Genomic DNA, 22,454 nt, shown 5'->3' with positions numbered 1-22,454 from the left:
GAAATTCATTTATATAAAGATTTAAAACAAATCTGTACCTTAGCGTTAAGATTTTAATGGTTTTGAATGAGCAGATTTTATTTTCCTTCACCTAGAAAATGTTTGAACCCCAAATGGAATTGTTTAATAGGCCTACTAATGTTATCTAGCTCTAAATTTAGCCTTCAGTGAACAATTGTGTGATATATAACTAGTAAACTGACAAGTTAGAAAAGGCCCACGATCAATCTGAAAATCAAAATAGGTCTTCTTCTGCAGACCTAATCCAAGATTTATGAAAATATTCTAGAAGAAACTTTCGCTATTGTGTGCCATAGAAAATGCTAACACATATACAGATAGCAGAGAGAATTTACCATTATAGGCAACCGCCTTATGGCTGGGCCCTAATTGTGAATTTTGAAATACAGATATAAGCATAACCCATGCCATTTGTAAGTTTTCTGTGTATTTTCATAGTCACAAAATTGAGACTCAATCTGTACATATATAGTCATCAACTTGAAATTTCTTGTGAGGATTCGAAGCATTCAGAGAATGGAGGAAATCCTCAGAAAGATATGTCATTATTCAGTTATCGTCCCATCAAAGACCTTACATCTAAACACTTGGGACTCTTGCTAGTTACATGTATAAATGACATATTAACTTAGCTACGTATAAACTTTGGAATACATAAGAATGTGAACATTTGAAAGGTGTTAACATTAAAAGTCCATGGAGAGCTTTTTACAAGTTTAAAAATCAGAAGATTCGATTTGGCTCTTGATCAGCTCCCCCAAGACCTCCATTCGAAATCATTCAAGTCTACAGGGAGTATCAGGATGGCCCTCTACCTTGAACCCATCCCATCACAAAACTGAGTCTATATCAAAGCAAACAATTTAGTTGAGAAGGCATAAAAAGCTTTAAAAACAAATATGAGTCTGCAATTTCCAGAATCTGCCAATTGTACTTAATAAAACTGCATTTCTCAAATTCCATTTGGCATTATATTTGGCACTAAATTCTGCCACATGTCTGCCTCTTTTCCTGGTCTCCATCTCCCTCAACTATACACAGCAATCAGCTCAGTGTCTTGTATGACAGCAGTCTGTCGAGACAAATCTACTGGAAGCAGCCTGGATCCCAGACAATGGGAAGTTGCACTTTTATAATTGACATTAGTAAAAACAATTACAAACAGTTAAATTGCAACAGTAGAGGCTTCAGTCCGGAGCAATTAAAGTAAATGAAAGACGAATTTACTGGTCCAGGAGACTATTCCACCTCTGGAATTCAATCTTAATGTCATAGGGACCAAATAACAATTTTAATCTAGGATTTCAACATCTGAAAAGGTTGGGAACCTTGGGTATAATTATCAGAGTCTCACATATTACAATCACAGCTCATCTTTATATTACACAGCAATCAAACAGTTTGAACCCTAGGTGACATCAAGACCACTATGACACCTGCCTATATAGTCTGTATTGGTCAATCTAAGCCTCATGAGGTCGATGCACTTAATACCCAGTGTCTGAAATATAGCTGTGTTTGCAATTCACAGTAGAGAAAATGCTTTGAGCAACAAGAAATTGACCATGATGAGATTTACGAATTTATCCCTACTTTTACCCCATTCATTGAAACCTATTAAAGAATATGATACTGAGTTTCCTGTTGAGTGTGAGGATTATCTGTCAGTGCAATTAAAATTGTTATTATAGTGGTACAGCCAATATTTTATTCAAAGGTTTTGGAAGTAAAATTTTGGCATAAAGTTTGTGAAATAATCTTAACACAAAACCAAATTTTGCATCATGGTGCAGTACTTTTTCCTTTGATCTTGGTCATACTTTTAAAAATGATACAGAAAACCTGTGGCAGAAATCCAACATACAATAACTTCCAGGGGGGCGGCACTTAACTGCACAATAACTTCCACAGAACCATACAACTTCCAAACTATGAACATGTATAGAAAAGCCACAATTTGTAAGATTTCTTCAATCATGATGCAATTAATCATAAAAAATGCAACATATAGATAAATTAAGCAAATTGCTCAACTAACACACGTCAATATAAATGCATGTAATGATTCCCAACTGCAAAAAAGCATGTGTTGTAATGTAGCAAAAGTCTGCAAAATACATGTACTTATTGTGCCTAATCCCTCATCCGCGCTTTTTTCATTATCTATTACCATGCATGTTTGAGTTAATAGAAACATTCATTAGTACGAGTGTGGGATACGGAAATTCAACTGACTAGGGGACAAGATTCGCAGTCTAGGATGAGGCTATGCTGATCGAGTCCTAGCTTATAGACAGTGAATCTTGTTCCAGAGGAGGAATTTCCCTATTCCACGTGAGTAAGTAATGAAGGATTATTTTTCTCACATTTCATGCACCCACAGTTTAGTGCATTATAAATTCGAGAGCTTCCAGAAAATTCTAAATCACCAAAATCCTCATTTGAACTTTATAAATGCAAAAACTAATAAGACAGCCAGAAAGAGCATACCCGATAATGGTTTACACTGCAAGTGTAAACTAAAAAACCCAAGGTTGTCCACCAGAAAGCTATGTCAAATTGAAATTTGAAGAAAACAATACAAAATATTTTACTTCACTGTTTAATGTACAAAATGTACGTAAATCATAGAAAATATGATGTCACAATAAATGATCTCGCAGCAGTGTGAGACAAAAATCTCAGGCTGTCTCACATGGGTAACGTCGATCTCACACTGGTGATAATGTGAGAAAACATATCATCATACTTTCATGTAAAATACTCGAATCTGATTGGTCAAGAGGCATTGGAAAAAAAACATATTGTTACCCTCTGAGAACAGTAAACATGCGCTCCAGGGTGACAGTATCTATCAACGGGTAATAGTACTTGACAACAGGTGATATTATAAAAATTATCACATATATAGCGTCAAATTCATGTGTGTACGGTTTGCCGTAGATAATGTTAGACGACATTGTTTGAGCATTTGTAATAATCGCAAATATACCCGCATCAATATATGAAATATTGCATGACAGCTGCTTGATCAAATATGTCAACATACATATATAAGTCTTTCTGCTTTGTTGTTTATATAACATTCAGTATGATAAAACAAATATTGCATGTAGTTGAGGGCAACATTGGAAATTTTCACCCCTTGTTAACCATTGACAACCTTGGCTATGCCTTAAATTGGTTGACAATGGTTTTCTCCAGATGAAAATTTTCAATGTTACCCTCAACTACATGCAATATTTATATAATGTCATCAAAATAATTTTGAAACTCTAAAAAGTTAATCATCATGTCACCGATCTCTATGTCGAATGTAGCGATTTTCGTTCCTGCTTCTAAATTTTGACATACAGCAGACTTATGATGTCACATCGCATGCAATTTTGCAGTGATATTATGAATATATTCATGACACAAAACATTTACAGATCCTTTCTTTTGCTTGTATAGAATTTATTGTACAGAAAGGCATGACAGTCTCGCAGCGACTGCGATGCCGCCCCTCTGTACAATAAATTCCATACAAACGAAAGAAAATACTGTAATTTTAACCAGCACATGAGCAAAATAGGCAAAAATGAAAGGGGTGAAATTTTCTTTGTATAGCAGTGAGTTTACATGTATTAATTTGATTGAAATGATATTGGAACACAGCAAATTGTAAATGCAATCAAGTCACTAAAGGATAGTGAACGTAAATGTCACTTAACTGCCATCTTTTGTGTCATTTATTATACATGACATTTCAATACAAGTTACCGGCACTGGATCCAAGAGTGTTATAAATTTTACTACTGGTCCACCTTAGGGAATCAGAGGTCTAGAATTTCCAAACAGCTAACTGTTTAATCAAATTTCACCAGATTTTATCAATATTTATGTGTATATATGTTTTTATCAGCAAGATTCTTGTTACATGATACCTCTCTACAGTATTGAGAAAATCAATGATTGTGAGGCAGACCACCAATTTATACTGTGATAACACTTCCAGATAATTAACAAATATTTTATTGATCTCTTGTTTACACTGTGAAAATAATGTTATCATCATGCAGGACAAAAATAAAAGTCCTCCTATAATATCAAAATGGAAAGAAAATGTCCTGAGTATGTCACAGAATATACACAGAACACCACCACCATCGCCACCTCTTCTTTAACAATGACCCATCGATCGTGGGGTTCTATGAATGGTGGTGGTTAGTGGGAAATCCTCAATATGTGTCCTGTTCAAATCAAATGCAGAGAAAAATATTTTTAAATTTCAAATATGCCCTTTCTGTTTAAATATCTTGTTGAGTCTGTCAAAATGTTACTTGCCAATTACTGTATGGAATTACCTTACAAGACTCAATCATGTATAATGAGAACTAGAACTGTCCTTATGGGACTACAGTAACCCTGCAGGGCTCATCAATATAAGGGCATATCTAAAATATTGTATAGCTGAAGACCAGACAAGACAAGATTTTTCGACATTATTTGTGTTTCATCTGAATAAAAGTTACAGCTAGACACACTGAATTCCTTTGACGTCAATATCTATCACAGCTATAGCGTACAAATTTTCAGGAAATTCTATGCACTAGTCTCTTTAAAATGTCTGGACAAAATTACATCCACAGAAAGATAGGCAGACAGACAGACAATCCATTTAAGTCTCTGTGAGATACCATTTCATATTCCATAAAGTGGAAAAAACTCCTATAAAAACTTTTTTGAATGTTAAAGAATCTTAATGAAAATGACAGGTGCACAACTTCATTATATACATATTATGTATACACATTAGTTTGTATCAAATCTGTTCATGAATTTTCAAGATATACTTCGGAAAAGAGAAATCACATCCCTTAAATAGAAAAAAATCAGTCAGAATGTTAAAAACCTCATTCTAAATAGCTGGTGCACAACTTCATTATTCATATAAGATATACACAATCTGTTCATTGATATATCCACGGACGGAACTAAAGACGTACAGACGGGCAAGGTGACTTAATTATATCAGTTTTCTCCTATAAAAAAAAAAACGAATTAAAAATAAATTATTGTTAATATAATTAATTATGACTGATTTAACTTATCAACCAACAAAATTTTATCCATGAACAATCTATGCCAATTAAAGAAAATGGCAAAACTGGCAAATTTTTTATTCAATCTGATGAGGTCTTCCCATATTACAGCAAGACCCTATAAACTGTTGATCTGCAGCATCAGATGATAAACTTTAAAGTTCATGCATACACTACATAGAAGTATATATACGATCATTACATAACTTTTTTCCCTAACATTCTGCCATCCAGTCCTCCATTGAGACAAACTCTTCCTGTCAAAACCTTGGAATCGGATCTGATTACTCTCTTTCAACAACAGGGACAGTGTGTGAATTCTTGCATTTCAGTTACTATATACTGTATCTCACAAAATTAACCTGACGATTTCCATCATCAAAAAAAAAAAATGTTTTGCTCACGTCACATTCACCAATACCACGATTCATCACACCTGGTTCTAGACAACATAATTACCCATAATGACTTCTTTATTTCTGGGCAAAATACGCTAAAAGCTGACCATTAACCAGCAGTTAACACCGGCTCTCGTACAATCAGAGATCCTGTATATGTAAGTGGCACTACTACTGCTGCCTGACTCTATACCTTAAGAGTGAGAGGATGCTAGGGTGAAACGCTACTGGTAATATCAGAACTATGAAGCAAGTCGTCAAATGCTGGGGTTTTTTCTCTATCATTTTTCATTTTCTAACAATGGATTTTTTTTTATACATGAAGCTCATGCCTAGCTAGCTATAATGAGGAAAAACAGTCACATATTTTTTAAACAGAGGCCATAGATGCAAAACCTGAAATCATGCAATGATATATTTTTTGTCCTAGCTTTTAAAATTCTTCACTTGTTTGGTTACTCAGTGGATCAGACTGGCAATGTGTCGATAAAGTACTCTTTCAAGTCTCGCACAACTGTTTTAATTTTTAATCATTTAAAACTAAAATTGCTCTTCTTTTTGGTTACTATTGACACAGAATTCCCAAACAAAACAGCATTATTACATATATATCCTAGAATTCATTTATGACAACATATGCTTTGTGTATTGCACTTAGTATATAAATATATTCCAGCTTTCTTTATTTGGGAAACATCATTAACTCTGCAGGTACAAACTATACCTAACCCTTTCATGTTCTTGCCAGTCTGGCTTGTGATGTGTGAACCTTTTGTATAAAGTTTGTATATAAAGGTCGTAATTCTGAAACTATTATAAGTACAGCTTATCCTAGCTTCTACAAGTTTCTATAGTTATAGCTTCCAAATTCGTTTGTGTCCTCTAAACCGTACACGGTTATTTTCATACATGATTGATTAAGCATGGACACACAAATAGAACATCTTTTTGAATGACTTCATCAAAGCAGTCAATTTAAATCCATACATGGAAACTAAATTCTATAAACAGCTTGACTTCACAAAAAAAATAAACTGTAACATAGCTGATGCGATTATTCACATCTCTTTAAACTTTTTTTTTAAATCCTTTATTGTACAATCAAGTTTTGGTAACATTCATACTGTCAGAGTCATGTACATTTAATTAGAATAAGTAAACTCCTTTTATCAAATGTACATCTAGTATTAGCTGCGTATTAGATGAATTTGAAAGATTGAAATATCAGGTTTCATGTTGATGTACGTACCAATGGGAACACTGTTTGGCCTTTTATTGCATTGATATCAACTTGACGGAAAAGGTCAAATGATGATCTGATTGGTTCATACATGACTAAGGATAGTAACTTATTTTCAAATTTAAAAAAAGTTGCCAGTGGTTATGTGTTAGACTGCTTGTAAGGGGGAGGGACTGAGTTAGTGAGATTAACACACGTCACAATGTGCGATAATTTGCAGTTGTTGTGAACATGCGATATGGTGCTTTGTCACCTACACATAATAACATGTTTCCGAACCAAGTTTAAGTCTTTATCTGTTTAGTGGTAATCAGGAGATCCACTTTTCCTTTTCTCATTTCTCACTTTACTGTAATTATTGTACTATAGAGAGTGAAAGTTGTGGGTGTCTCTTAATGCACCTAGAGTTAGGCATGTATGTCGTGAAAATGTCCCCTGCAATATATAAGAAATTGTTATGGAGGTGGGAGCATGGAATCAATACTAGCCACTAAAAATATTGCATTTACAGAATCATTAATACGTACATTATCAAAGGTTATGTGGCATTACACTTAACCAGTTTCAAAAAGTACTATGAAGCAGAGTTGGGAGTCTGGCATAGAGAGGTACCATGTCCATCCTGTTGAGTGCCCCTACTCCAGGATAAGCGCTGCCTAGGACTTGTTTCAACTCTCATAATATTATCGATAAGAGTCCCCCATTACAGTACCACTTACCTTATGCCGGTAATAGCTACTATATTTTTGTGTATTCGCTATGTTGTTTTAATGATACAAAATCATAAATCAATGAATAAGATGTGAGTGGATTATGTTATTGTAAAGGGAGATACATTCTATGACAATAACTCATTTTGAATTTAATATTTATTTAAGCATTTTTTTAAAGTCAAAATTTCACTGAAAATATTTCAAAACAAAGTTAACCACCCGGCCCCTTTTCCAATTTTCTTAGCGCCCAGAATCATATGTTATTGAGTGCTCAACGGGATGAATACGGTATATATTAGTGCATGTAATATATAATTATACATTATACATACACACACAAAATATGTAGTACCAATGAGATGAACTGTATAAAATACTGATTTTCCCAAATTTTCTTCTCACATGAATTAAGACCCGGCAAATGATCTCTCCTCATTTCTTATGTTTCTATGCTGGATCTAATGGTGCTGGACACACATAGAAGAATATTTAGATAGCAATGATGCGTTATCAATTTAAGTGTTATTTACTTACAGAAATGGATACCTAAAGCCTTTGATATTATCGTTATAGCAATTTATGGCACTGATTTTTCCATTATCATGAATTTGCATTGAAATATTTGCATCTTTTAAGTTAAAGTAGGTTCATGTACTCTGCAAAATATCAATCAATCCTTTACAATTGGCTTGTCCCTAAAAGACATCATTTTGAAATGAATTAAACAATGGTATCTGTACTTTGAAATTTTCAATCAATGCATGTTGTGTTCCATTTCCTCAGCATGCCCTAGAGAAAATCTCAATGATAAAGAAATCCTAATCCCATCGATCCACAAATTAAAAAGTTATACACCAGTATCAAAAATTCATCATTTCAAGATCATACTTGAAATGTCAAAGAAAATTTAAATCAATATAATGCTTCAATATTGAAGAAACAAAGGTATTTCATTAGATATAAAATTATCTTGGCTTACAAACTTTAAATTATAGGCACTATTTAATCTATACATTGAGAGCCATGACTCTGTTTGCAGCCTTGTATGGACTTCTTATTCTTTAATTTCAAATAAAAGCATATTTCAATTGATTTATAGATGTAATATGGAAAACCAGTTGGTAATTTTTTTGTTCATGAAAATTTTGATAAACTAATTTAATACATACATGCATAATGTATAAACATACTAGGCAATACGAAACAACACAGGTATAGAGATTTTAGCTATTTCTGACATGAAGCCATATAACTTTCATTTTTTTTAAAAGTTATAACCAATTTTAAGCGATACATGAATTCTTATACACATTACATCAATTTTGCATTTATATTGTAAATTTTGCACATACAATTACTACGAGGAGTGATCAAACTGTTTGCGGGTGTCCAGGTAGCGCACAGGTAAGCGCTCTCGCTTCTCACCACTGTGACCCGAGTTCGATCCCCGTAATCAGCAGTGGTTGTATGTGAGAGGGTATGGCGGTCGCCCACTCGGACACTTGGGTTTCCTCTGGGTACTCTGGTTTCCTCCCACATAAATGACCTCCAGCGCAAACATCCATGCATCAGAGGACCCCATTGGAAATAAGCTTTCGAGCTTTCATGGGTTATCCTTAGTATCTATGTATGCATGTTTGTATGTATGTATATACCGAATAAACATTTATTTTATTTATTTCATGCGAACTACCTCTATGTCTATATAACCACAGTTCAAATCAGAATGAATTTTGGCACACATACATCATCAAAAAGATGTACTAAATGTAGCACGAGTTACATGATAATTTGCATTACATTTGTGACATCACAATGTAAAAATGACATCAGTTTGTATACGAGTGTGACAAAAATCGATGATTCAGGCATACTGGATCAGAGAACAGTTATAAAGTTTTACGTAAAACTTGAAAAATCCTTTTCAAATATATACAATGATCTACATAAAGTTTATGGTGATAAAGAACTTGCCAAAAGTTCAATAAGTAACTGGATAAAGCAATTTAGTGAGGGAGGGGAGATGCATGTTAAAGATAATGTTTGTTCTGGGTGTGCAGTGAACGTTAGTATGAACAGAAATGTGTCTCAGGTTGAACAGTTTGTAATGAAAGATCGAGTAACTATTAGAGAAATAGCCGATGTTCGTAACAAGTCTTATGGAACTGTTCTGGGGATTTTGACCAGTAAGCTTGGAATGCAGTGAGTTTGTGCAACATGCAGGTTCCTCGACTTCTTCTGCCGCAGCAAAAGCATGCAGGTTAATGTAGACCAGTCTTTTATCAATAGATATGCAAAAGATTCAGAAGGAAATTTGTTCATAATAGAATTATAACATGTGATGAAACGTAGGTAAATTTCTATGAACCAGAGAGTAAACAACAAAGTTCAATTTGGAAGCATCCATCTTCTCCATCGCCAGAGCAGCATCAAATCTATTAAAGATGTAAACAGGCAGTGATTGCTCCTATGCCAAATGCTCAGCATCTAGAAGTGAAAATCACAGGTCTTTGGGATATATGACCTTAATAATGAAGGTCCAGTGATGTTGCAGGCATTAATGGCACATTATAGAACCCTCACTGCTCCCGCCCTGAGCGCTTAGCATAGGTCTAAATTTGTGGTACTTCTCCTACAGCTGGTGACCTCTAAATATGAGTGAAATATTGTCGGAAGGACATAAAACAAACAAACCATTCAAAGACATTAAAATACAAGTTTTGATAATTGATTTTAATTTATTCAGAATGTTCAGACATATAATCACTCAGTGTTAAATCAGAGTCGTAAAAAGAGAAATTAGAGTAATCATTCTCAATTGTTTTCTTTAATTTTCTTTTAATACCAATAACATTCGATAATCCAGTACAGGTGGTTATTTTGGGATGTAGTTCATATAACAATATTCTACTGAAATCGGATGACTAATTTCTATTTAAAAATTTACTTTCTCACTTGGTCTATTGCGAGTGAGGGTCTAATAAAGTACATGTATACACAATTTTTATTTCACTGGCACATTAATGGAAGACTACTATGTTTTAAACAGTTTGATCCTCCTAATTAATTGTCGGTCTGACAGACAGGCATTATGGTCAAACACTGCCTGTGGGATGAACTTGATAGACGGGTATAGAGATGTCTAAATCCCTGGGATTAAGAGCCGTGATAAATGGAGGACAGGGATATGCTGTTAGATGCTCAATTTTGTATTCTAAAGAATCCAATTTAAGGAGCTCAGTTCACCTCCAGGAAGTCATTAACATTACTTCATCATTGTTGTTACTCTTTCCTATACATTTTTGTTGATCGAAACATATTTTGTGTCTTAACATTTTACGATATTGATTTAAAAGCGAAAATTCAAAGGTGTGTATCATTTCTTTATTTGTAGAGTATACTTTAAACAAATTACATTTGGCTGTGAATTCTATTTTGCGTCTTAATCACGGAGAGCAGCTACCGTTAAATCAAGTGCATCGCTAATTCACTCTTGTGTATCAATATATATTTTTATATAGAACATTAAGAAAACATTTTAAAAAATCTATACCAACTTGTTCAAAAATTAATTTTCGACAAATATCGTAAACACGAAATATAATTTTAAAACAATTTTACAGTATACGCTGGTACTGGCAGTCAATATTTCAACATGTTTCAAATAAAAGATGAGTAAAACACGCTTATAGCAAAATGTTGGAGACAAACAATTTTGATTCATTATATGTGTAAATGTAATTTGTTATATCTATACGATAGTAAGTTCATGCTACATTATAAAACTACAAGAATAAGATTCACTTTGCTGTAATTGTGAATTCAAGTGTGTTTATTGTATCCAACCATGTTTTAATATACAGTAGTGAGTATAATTCGAAACATGAGAGATTTTCCATTGTCACATGCATGTAATAGTCATGAATCTCTCTCTCTCTCTCTCTCTCCCAATCATGATACTTAGTTTATCCCTCTCTCTCTCTCTCTCTCCCTCCCAATCATGATACTTAGTTACCCTCTCTCTCTCTCTCTCTCTCTCTCTCTCTCTCCCAATCATGATACTTAGTTACCTTCTCTCTCTCTCTCTCTCTCTCTCTCTCTCTCTCTCTCTCTCATACTTAGTTAAACTCTCTCTCTCTCTCTCTCTCTCTCCCAGTCATGATACTTAGTTACCCCCTCTCTCTCTCTCTCTCCCAATCATGATACTTAGTTTACCCCCCCCTCTCTCTCTCTCTCTCTCTCTCTCTCTCTCTCTCTCTCCCCCAATCATGATACTTAGTTATCCTCTCTCTCTCTCTATCTCCCAATCATGATACTTAGTTACCCCCCCTCTCTCTCTCCCAATCATGATACTTAGTTTACCCCTCTCTCTCTCTCTCTCTCTCTCTCTCTCTCCCAATCATGATACTTAGTTTACCCCCCTCTCTCTCTCTCTCTCTCTCTCTCTCTCTCTCTCTCTCTCTCTCTCTCTCTCCCCAATTATGATACTTAGTTATAAGTATCACATAAACAATAAAGAACATGACACATTTACAAGTTAAAAACAAAGCCTGTATGCTGTGATTGGTTTGAGTACAGCTGTATCCTCTGTATATAAGTGTGCACCCTATACACTTTGCCTAAATATCTAGAAATAGGAACACTTCCTGCATTAAATACATGTATCTTGTCTAAGGTGATAACCATTGCTAGTTTAAATTCATCATAAAATTTTGGTTGTTCAATGTTTTCATAAAACACTGATTATTAAAGATTCATGAAATCTGTGTCCTTAATTTATACACAGCTCCACAGGCTTGAATTCACTGTATACATTTTAATTCATGTACAGCTCACTACAGGCTTGAAGTCACTGTATACAATTTAATTCTCATAATTTTAAGCTGGGATTTCTAAGTACTGTATGAATTATAAATACAAATTTATTCTCTCTTAATAAATTGTCAAACTTTAGTCATGTGTTTGTGTGGGTGGGTATAGGGGGAGATATGTGGAATCAAAGGAGTCAATTGTAGGTTACGAATGTACGTGTATTGAAATAGCAACAACCACAACCCACTAAACAGTCTTCTTCGACATGTCATTGAGAAACATTGCATAAGCCAAAAGTACCAACTAAAATCTCCCCACCCTGTCAGACTGAAATTTTTTTTACTATTAGATATAAAATAAACTTCTATGGTGCAATCTTTGACACTGCCATGGCAGTCATCATCGATCAGCGAGATGAATTACAAATATTGCATTTTATTTAAAATGAACAGCAAGGTTACAAAGTCATTAATTTAGGATCATGTCACTGCTTCGAAGATAATTGAAAAGCCACGTTTGTCAACCATTCCTCATAAATTTCATCCATTCATTTGTTGGAAACACTAGTAGTGGGTAATCCTAAACATACACATGCATTTTAATTATTCATGAGCAACCCAGTCTGTAATTCAAAAGTCCATCTGGTAGAAGTGGCCAACTTATTGAGGGGGAAAAACATACTCGCTGATGTTTCAGTTTATAAAAGAGCAACTTTATGTCAATTAGATATCAATACATGTAGACTATACGACTAAAATGACTTGTTTTTTTATTTTTCTAGCAGCTGTATAGGTATCTGATGACAAGGGATGGTACTTCTGACTGACACAAAGACTCACACTGATCTATAGGATAGCTCCTTTTACAGCAAAGCAAGATCACCATTTTAATACAGAGCCATTCTGATACAAGCAATAATACACAAGATAATGACCAGGGATATAAAATTTATGTACGGTAATGCTTTAGATCCTTCCATCAAATCTGCATCAAACTATTATCATATTGCAATCAAACCTCTTTAGTGCTATCATGAAGCCAGCTGAAAACTAAACAAATATAGCATTCAACTTGATTAAAGAAAGTCTTAATCATGTTAATCAATCAAAAAATTCGCTGTCATCTAAAATCACCTTCCTTTTAAATATCAAAAGCCTAGGAAAAAATCTAACGTGATATCCTTGGATCTTCACAAGGAAAGCAGACTTGATCATACCCATGAGGCAAATATACATCATATCGAAAGTTCAACTGTGCAATACATTTAAATTACTGTAAAATTTAACATATATATCCATGTACCGATTAAGAATATTCTCCCGTGGCAGTCAGCTTAGCTATGATAATTTCACACAAAACAAGTGTGCTTCATCTGCAGTATTGATCACAGCTAGGCTGTTTTGGGATTTTCTTGGTTTGTCCTCGTCACTCAAATTTCTCTTCTCATAAAATGTTTTCCTTTTTTTTTTTTCACGATCATAAATAATGCCTTCACATTAACTTTTAAAATGACTTACTGAGAAACTGTTTGCCATTATGTTTGTCATGAAAACAAGAGTATATACATAACTGAAACCCGATGTGCTACTGTTTCTTAGAAAGTATACACAGCTAGTGCAGGTACATGACAAGCTGTGTTACATGACTGAACATATATATACATAGAATCAAATTACATATCACAATTATCAGTAATTTTGTGATTTACTTGGTGAGATACTTTTGACTTGAAGACTTAATTCTTGAAACAAATCAAAATTATACTGGGTTTTAGGAGCAGTTATCTCTTTCCATTGTTGCCACTGTATGGTAAGGGTTTGAAAAATTTCTAGAAAAAATGCACAGGTGTTTTCTAAGCTCAAAACCATATATATATTATGCATTATCCAGAAAATATAATTATTATTGATAATTCATTAATACAGAGTACAAAGAAAGTAGTCCTTATTAGATGAAATGAATAGAAAAGACGTTGGTCTGATGTTTTTAAGATACACAGGAAAAATGCATTTGTCTCTGTTATTGGTGACGACTGACCAAACACTCAAGTCCATAGTTTTAGTATAAGTAAATGTATAGATTGACCATCACTATAAAATGGTCTTAGTGCATTTATAATTATTATACAGTAGAAGCTTTGAGAGTGGCTATCAGGCTACCACAGTCATTGCTTACTACTCATGCAGTGTTTACACTCCATGTGCCATTTACAACTGATGATGACTCGAGTCAATAGTGACAATCCCTGTACACAGATAAAATGACCACTATACATTTAATATCCTTAGGTTCTTCATCTTCTTCTGTACGTGAGGACACAAAGCTTTTAGCTGTATAACAGTTTTAGTGTACGCAGATTAAATGAAACACCCACACAATAACATCATGTAATATGCCTTTTAACATCAGCTGAGTCGCACGTCAGTATCACGATTACAATTAATACTCGACAGAGTCGCACGTCAGTATCACGATTACATGCAATACTCAACAGTATACATCAGTATGTTTACATGTAATTTCCATTCGTTTAATAATTATGAATACTTCATGTTCAACAGAAGATATTTTCATCACATGGTTATGAGCAGATTACTATTCTGTTCCCCATTCACATTCATAAAGTTTTAATGAAGTGTGGTTGGAAGAGTGAGAAAAAATAAATAAATCATGACACTGTCAATTTTTAAACCCAGAGAAAAGTGACTCTGTATAAAATAAATCTACACTTATCATTGTCGTCAGATTTATCACCAGTGCAGAATCTGATTCATGATTACGTCTGTAGAAGGTAAATGGTATCAGAAATATCCAACATTGGTAGTAATTTATTTCTAATGGTTGTTACTCATTTTAGAGATTTTAATTAAATCTTAGTTAGGCTAATGGTACACTGTGTAAGCAATTAAAGCACGCTGTCATCACGTTGTTCATCTTTCTTGAATAATAAAGGCTTGAACGCCTGGTCAATCCGTAACACAACCTTTAACAATTGCGTGAAATATGCACATCATTAATTAAAATTACACGGTCTACAAGTCAAAACACATCTGGAAATCAGCCTTTATCAGGATCATGTTATTTACAACTGAAATACCAGGAAATAAAATTCCCATCTATAAGTAATAAGTCTTGGAAAAAAATAAAATCTGTATGAAATATACAATTAAGCCGTGTAGCCAAATTCATGTTCAACATTTCTTGTTCAGAAAAGTTCAACAGAGGAAAGGAGAGCTGAGTCGGTTACTTACGTTCCTAGGGTGCGCTTAAAATCGTATTTCTTTCGAACATCCGATTCCTTTGAATGTTTCTTATCCGTTTCATGCTTTTTACCAAAGAGTGGCATTTTTTATCGTTTTACAGGAGTAAGTCACATCGGATAATTCATTAACTCAGTCATTTGTTCTCTTGCTTTCACGAATGTTTATCTACTTTCTCACTTAGTCGTGACGTCACCAAAAATGGCGTATATTTGCATAAGTAGGCTACGCTCCGATTACGCATATGTTTATGGTACTACCATGGAAACTGTTTATGCTAGATATCATTATAGCATTAGAATAATCTTTCTGTATATTTTATATTTATTTATCATTAATGTGGTTGTTTGGTCTTGAATTTTTTAAGTTTACACGTGCGGCACATTTTATCGTGATGAAATGATCTTGCTTAGGCCTTACATATATATCTAGATCTAGGCCTATCTATATATTTTTTTAAAGTGTCCTTTTTCGGGATAAAATTTTTAAAAAAACAAAAAAAACTCTAAACACTTTCTTAAAATATTTCGACCATGCTACCGGTCTTCTTTTCAACTGTTGTCATTAAGAATTTGAACAAGCTCATGAAAGATTGTCTATATTTTCATTAGGCCTATTCTGCTTTACAAAATGTGTGATTTTCTGATGTTGACATTTAGCTTACTTCTGTTTTGGTATGTCTGATATCTTAAAAAGGGTGACTACATACACGTTTTCTTTGGTTATTAATTAAATTAAACTACACTGGCCAGTGGATGAAAATTAATACAGTTTTTCCGCACAAGTTCAACCATTAATATTGATAAGTCACATAAGGATCTCTGTGACTATTTTCCCAAGGAGCTACAGATCTGTGCAGGTATCCTAACATATATATCTCATTCAACAATTTTATTTCCTGAAGGTTAAAATTTACAGTAGCTATTTAGGCCTGATATGCATTGCATACAGGTGTCAGAGAATTCAGACCTTGTAGAGCACCTATAGGCCCTAGTTGTCTAGATATTTAATATCCTGGTCTGTTCTGTTGCATTTTCTCCTTTCCTGTTACTTTGGTGCTGTTAACCACCCCTGGACATGCATGTGAAAGTCAGTCCTACAGGAGGAGAGAATGTACGTAGTCAGGGGCGGATCCAGGAATTGTGGTTACGGGGGGGGGGGGGGGGGGGGTCTGGGGGCCGCCTTGAGGCCCCCAGTGGGTCCAGGGCGCTGTCCTGGTGGGGGCCCAGTCGGCGAAGCCCCGCGGAAGCTCCTGGATTTTACAGGTTTTATAAAGCTTGAAATATGTCTCCTATTTAGTCATTCGTACTATTTTCTATCATTTTTTATAAGGTGAAATTAATATTAAAAAATGACGCAAATTTTAAGGGCTTTTGAAAGAAATTAAGTTCTCCCAGTAAAGTATTTCAAGAAATCAAAAGATTTTGTTATTTATTTCTCCGGGAGAAGAAGAAATTATTGCTTCTTTTATCGTTTAGTACATTTTTCTAAACAAGATACATGTACCACGATTTACCTTAAATTTGAAAATTTTAGCCCCCCCCCCCCCCTTAAATCCGCCACTGGTAGTAGTTGGTTGTATATTCATATTAACGTCCCTCTCGAGAACTTTTCTCTAATATGGAGACTATGTGGGCCGTGGATATTGGCCTGGATAGCTCAGTGGTAACATTACCTGACTAGTATAATGCAAGACTTTTGGATTCAATTCCCGGACCAGCCATAATTTTTCTCCTTTCCCGGCTGTTGCTAGATAACTCAGAACTTGGCAGAACACCTAGCTGACCAGAATTTAGTACATAGCCTACATTTCAACATTTGATACAAGGTATCAAGCTTGCCAGTCTGACAACAATTCATTAATGTTGGAATATTGTGCACAAAAAATAAAATACAATAAAATTTAAAAAAAAAAAACAATCGGAGTTTTCTTTCTAGATACCTTGCCCCTTTACTTGAAAACCCCAAAGTAACCATTTTCTTTATACAAGGTATCATTTTTATAACTTACAAGAATGATTTCCTGCATATAAATAAAATGGTAAAATATGTAGCTCAAGTGCAGTGGTGTTTCAATGATAACCTCGACCAACGAGAACTGCAAACGACCAACGAGTCTGCAAAAATAATGCAGGTTTTGAACTTTGGGTATATAAAACGTAATTTTCCTCGGACCAAGATACTGCTGAAATACATCCCTCTAGATAAAGAATATAATGGACGAATTAATTTTTGTTCAAATAAAGAAGTTTGTCTCTTAGACGAAGAAACAAAAAATGACTTCGTCGGAACGAAAACAAAAAAATATTTCGTCTGAATGAAAAGAAAAAAAAATGAGTTCGACTGAACGAAAAATATATTAGTTTTCTTTTCAAACAAAAAAACTACCCAACTATTCCTTCTCCCTTTTTCTTCACGTGTGCTACTATGAGATACAGTATATCATGATGATTATAGGGTCTACATGTAATATACAATCTGATTAAAATACAGACCTCTCAAATGGCGCAGAGATATCTGTATTGTAATCAGATTGCATATAATATGCCCAACTTGTACCCGAAGCTCATATGTGTTGAATTATTTAGAAGCTGACATATCTGTTGAGAAGACCAGGAAGATTACGAATTGGCAATTAAAAAGTTCCTTATGAATTACTTGTATGATATATTGATGTCTCCATCTTTTTAAAAAATTACACCTATAAAATTTCTCATTTTCAGCATTTTGTGTTTTGATTGGTCTGATGAAGGTTCAACGTTGTACAGATATTTTTTTTTTTCTTTCCTACTGACATGTTGGAAAGTTAACGTAGCTTGTGAACATTTTCTGGTGAGACAGGGGCGGATCCAGGAAATTGTCAAAGGGGGGAGGGGGTGCGACCCAAGTTTTGTCAATCCCAAAATGGTCATTTTTGTTTGGAATGTTCAACCAAGGGGTTGGGGTTACAAACCCCTAAACCCCCCTCTAGATCCGCCACTAAAAGGTCATCCCTTGAGCTAGTGATGGGAAGAATGTATTTTAACCCAGCTAGTCTTTGAATCACTAGACCAGGTGTTATTTTGCAGCTGGTTGGGTAAGGTGTCGTGGAATTTGGTTGGGTGGGGTTTGCCCATTTCTGCCCTTAGAGGTATTCTAAATCATTCAGATCCAAATCTTGCAATTATGTTGGAGTGAATAGCTATGCTCAATGTAAGGTCTAAACACGGGAAGTAGGTCTATATAACGTTGCATGTTGATAGAAGTTCGTGGTGTCCTGTTTTACAAACGTTGCATGCGTACGAATTGGAGCAGGATTATATTTCCAGTTTCCACGTTACAAATTGTAAAAATGTGGTTTTATGTACATCTCTACGAATTTAAAATTATGTTTTAGAAAAAATACAAGTTCCAATGTCTGTTGTTCAGATTTGTACTATAGGCACGTTCTGTAGTCACGGTCGACTGTAGTACGAGAGTCGCACTAAGTCTGTGTAGTCGTGACACAAACCACTCACCATACTGTTTTCATATGACACACCCGAGTTCTATTGATTATCATGCGACCATTTTATGATCGGTTTATGAGATTTTGCTAAAACGTTTGATGAACATAAAACACCTCTCTGTTTGAAGTGCCGTGGAAAAACCCTTTTTAAAGATTTATTTATTTTCTTAAAAGAAAGGATCATTGGAAATCCCAGAGAAGTTGCATTTAGTGACAAAAGACCCACACAATTCGTCACGCTAAGTAAGGAAATAAATATAGCCCTGCTCACTGAGAAACATCATGTATAGAAAAAAAGAGGTGGGAGGCCGCCTTATTCAATATCGTAAATATCTATATGAGCGTTAAAAAATAAACTTTACTCATGTTGGGGCAATTTAGTTCAACACATTGTTAATAGTCCCCCCCCCCCTCCACAATATATAGTGTAACCATATATTGTATGCATGTATTTATTTTTCTTTTAATAACATTACTAGGGCCTAATACATGTAATAATATTATAGAAAGTTTTACATTGCTGCTCACACCCACAACCCCGATAAGACAGCGAGGTAGTAGCTAGCTTCTTTTGTTGGTACATGTAATGCTACTCGTATAAAAGATACATTGTATATATACTTGTACGATTTGGTTTCATGCGCATATCCAGGATTTCTTTTCCATGTGTAATAACTCATTTTTTTTCATACACCGTGATTGTAGGCCCTATATATTTCGCAAAGTCCGGACCCCCCCCCCCCCCTTTTTTTTTTCTACATGTACATCCGCCCACGCATAACTTTAAACGTTGGAGTTGTGTTACTTCGAACACAAGGGCTTGTCTTTCGAATGGTGGAAAATAAAAAAATATATATTCATATATAAATCGTCTTTCAAATCACATTTAATTAAGTCGTTTTGATAAAGACACCGACGAGTTTTTTTTTGGTAATTAATACACCATTTGAATTACACCCCCTGCAAGTATTATCATATATCATTTCAACTGGGGTCAATGTGACATCCGTAATTTCATAATTTATTAATATTTTTATTTTCTACAATCCGAAAAACAAGCCCCTGTGATTTTGAAGCCTATTTGAAATAGTACCTTAAGTTTTGTCGCAAAATGGAGACGGAAATTAGTACACAGTGGCGGATTTAAAAGGGGGGGGGGGTTGTGAAATTTAAGGTAAATCGTGGTATCTTGTTTAAAAAATGTACTAAACGATAAAAGAAGCAATAATTTTTACCACTCCCGGAGAAATCAATGACAAAATCTTTTGATTTCTTGAATTACTTTATTGGGAGAACTTAATTTTGTCCAAAAATCCTTAAAATTTCCGTCATTTTTACAAATTTCACTTTATCAAAAATGATAGAAAATAGTACAAATGACTTAAATAGGAGACATATTTCAAGCCCTATAAAATCTGTAAAATCCGGGGGCTTCGCCCCATGGACCCACGGGGGGTTCCAAGGTGGCCCCCAGATTCCCTGACTTATAAAGTGGCGCCCCCGTAACCGCAATTCCTGGATCCGCCCCTGGTACAAGTATTTAAACAGCACTCAAATTGCAACCAGCAGCCTCAATTCATCCGACTATAATAGGTAACACCCCCCCCCAACACCCCCCCCCCCCCACACACACACACATGAAATAGACTTTTGCCTCACACAAGATAAGAGCGGTAAACATGGAATGGACTTTTGTGCCATCCAAGGAAAACAATCAAAAAATGGACTTGTGCTTCATTGAAGGGAGTTGATGAATATTTCACGCAAAGGTTGAAATATACAACATGACATGGATTAAAATAGCATGTCAAATTGCACTCAACAGTCTCAATTCACCCGACTATAATATGTACCCCCCTTTTTTTCTTACCGAGGTTTAGGAATGATGTCTTATCCATGGAAACTTAGCACGAAAGGCATACATGTCCAAGACCGAGTGTAATGTCGATATCGACGACATCGACAATATCGTGTCGATATCGTTTCGATATCAATTAACCACATGGACTTTTTGTAATTGACCGAGATTTGTGAAATAATTAATATTGAAAATTTACCACAGACTAACTATCATGTCGATATCGACGATATCGGTAATATCAGTTCGATATCATATCGATATCGATAGTTGTATGGATTTTGTTGTTGAAGTCAATCATCATAAATGACGCTGGGTACTTTGTCGATATCGTCGATATCGACAAAACTGTTCCGATATTGTATCGATATCAATCGTGTTTCGTGAATTTATTAAGAATTCTGCCCGAGGTTCATGCAGATGTTTAGACTTAACTCCAAACAATGTATTTATAATCATAAGCACAAGTTTAAAGAAGGACAGTAGCAAAAAACTTCACAACCAACTGCTTACCAATCCTGATTCGATATCGACATGATATCGTCGATATCGACAGTAATAGAAACTTAATCAATTTAGAATGCTTAAACACATGCACATCTATATATATATATATATATAACAGTGGCAAGGATGGTCACAAAAAACTTATAAATATCATGGTTCGATATGGACATGATATCGTCGATATCGACAGCAAGGGATACTTTGTTAATGCAAATTACCTAAACATCTGCACAATTATCAGAATGATGTAGGCAAGGACATGCACAACCATTTGTTTTACAATCATGATTCGATATCGACACGGGAAGCTCAGTCAGTGTTAAATTTATAAACAGACAAACAACAATGAAGAAATATAGTTGGTAGAATGTCACAACAAAATCTTGAAACGGTAACGACTCGATATCGATACGATATCGACAGTAAGGGGAACTTGATTTAGTGCAACATAGCGAAATTTATACACAAGTGTAAAGAAATATAGTAGCTAGGACAGTCATAACGAATTGTTTAACAATATTGATTCGACATTGATTTGATAGCATCGATATCGACATAACACCATGTCTTGGACATAACTCACGAAAGGAAGTTAGGATTTAACATGAAATGGACTCTTCCAAGGGAGGTAAACACAAGATGAACAGTTGTCTCAATCCAAGAAAGGTAAACATGAAATGGACTCCTGCCTCATACGAGAAAGGTAAACATGAAATGGAATCTTGCCAAACACAAGAAAGGTAAACATGAAATGGACTCTTGCCTCACACAAGAGAGGTAAACATGAAATGGATTTTTTGCCTCGCACAAGAGAGGTAAACATGAAATGGACTTTTGCCTCACACAAGAGAGGTAAACATGAAATGGACTTTTGCGCCATCCAAGGAAAGCAATCATAAAATGAACTTGTGCTTCAAGAAGTTAACGAATAAAACACGCATTGGTTGAAATATAGTCAACATAACATGGAAGGCTTAAATCATTATCACTGCCTCTGAATATCTATTTCATTTTCCACTGTATCTCACAGATATCCAAACATTTTTACACAGGAACAAGTAAGAAACAGTCCAA

At 34.7% G+C, this 22,454-nt stretch overlaps 1 protein-coding gene across 1 annotated transcript in view; it reads right to left on the bottom strand.

Moving 5' to 3' along the window:
* The window catches only part of LOC125653449 (calcium/calmodulin-dependent protein kinase type 1-like), a 56,562-nt gene extending 40,831 nt beyond the window's left edge, over positions 1 to 15,731 (bottom strand). The window contains exon 1 of the mRNA XM_056144577.1: positions 15,520 to 15,731. Within this exon, the coding sequence (XP_056000552.1) occupies positions 15,520 to 15,614 (95 nt within the window). The 5' untranslated portion in view covers positions 15,615 to 15,731. The remainder of the gene's footprint in view (positions 1 to 15,519) is intronic.
* Between the last annotated feature and the right edge of the window lie 6,723 nt (positions 15,732 to 22,454).

The sequence above is a fragment of the Ostrea edulis genome, chromosome 7 (genome assembly GCF_947568905.1).
Source record: "Ostrea edulis chromosome 7, xbOstEdul1.1, whole genome shotgun sequence".
NCBI lineage: Eukaryota > Metazoa > Mollusca > Bivalvia > Ostreida > Ostreidae > Ostrea > Ostrea edulis.
Note: the sequence above shows the minus strand (reverse complement) of the source record. Positions and strands in the feature narration are given on the sequence as shown.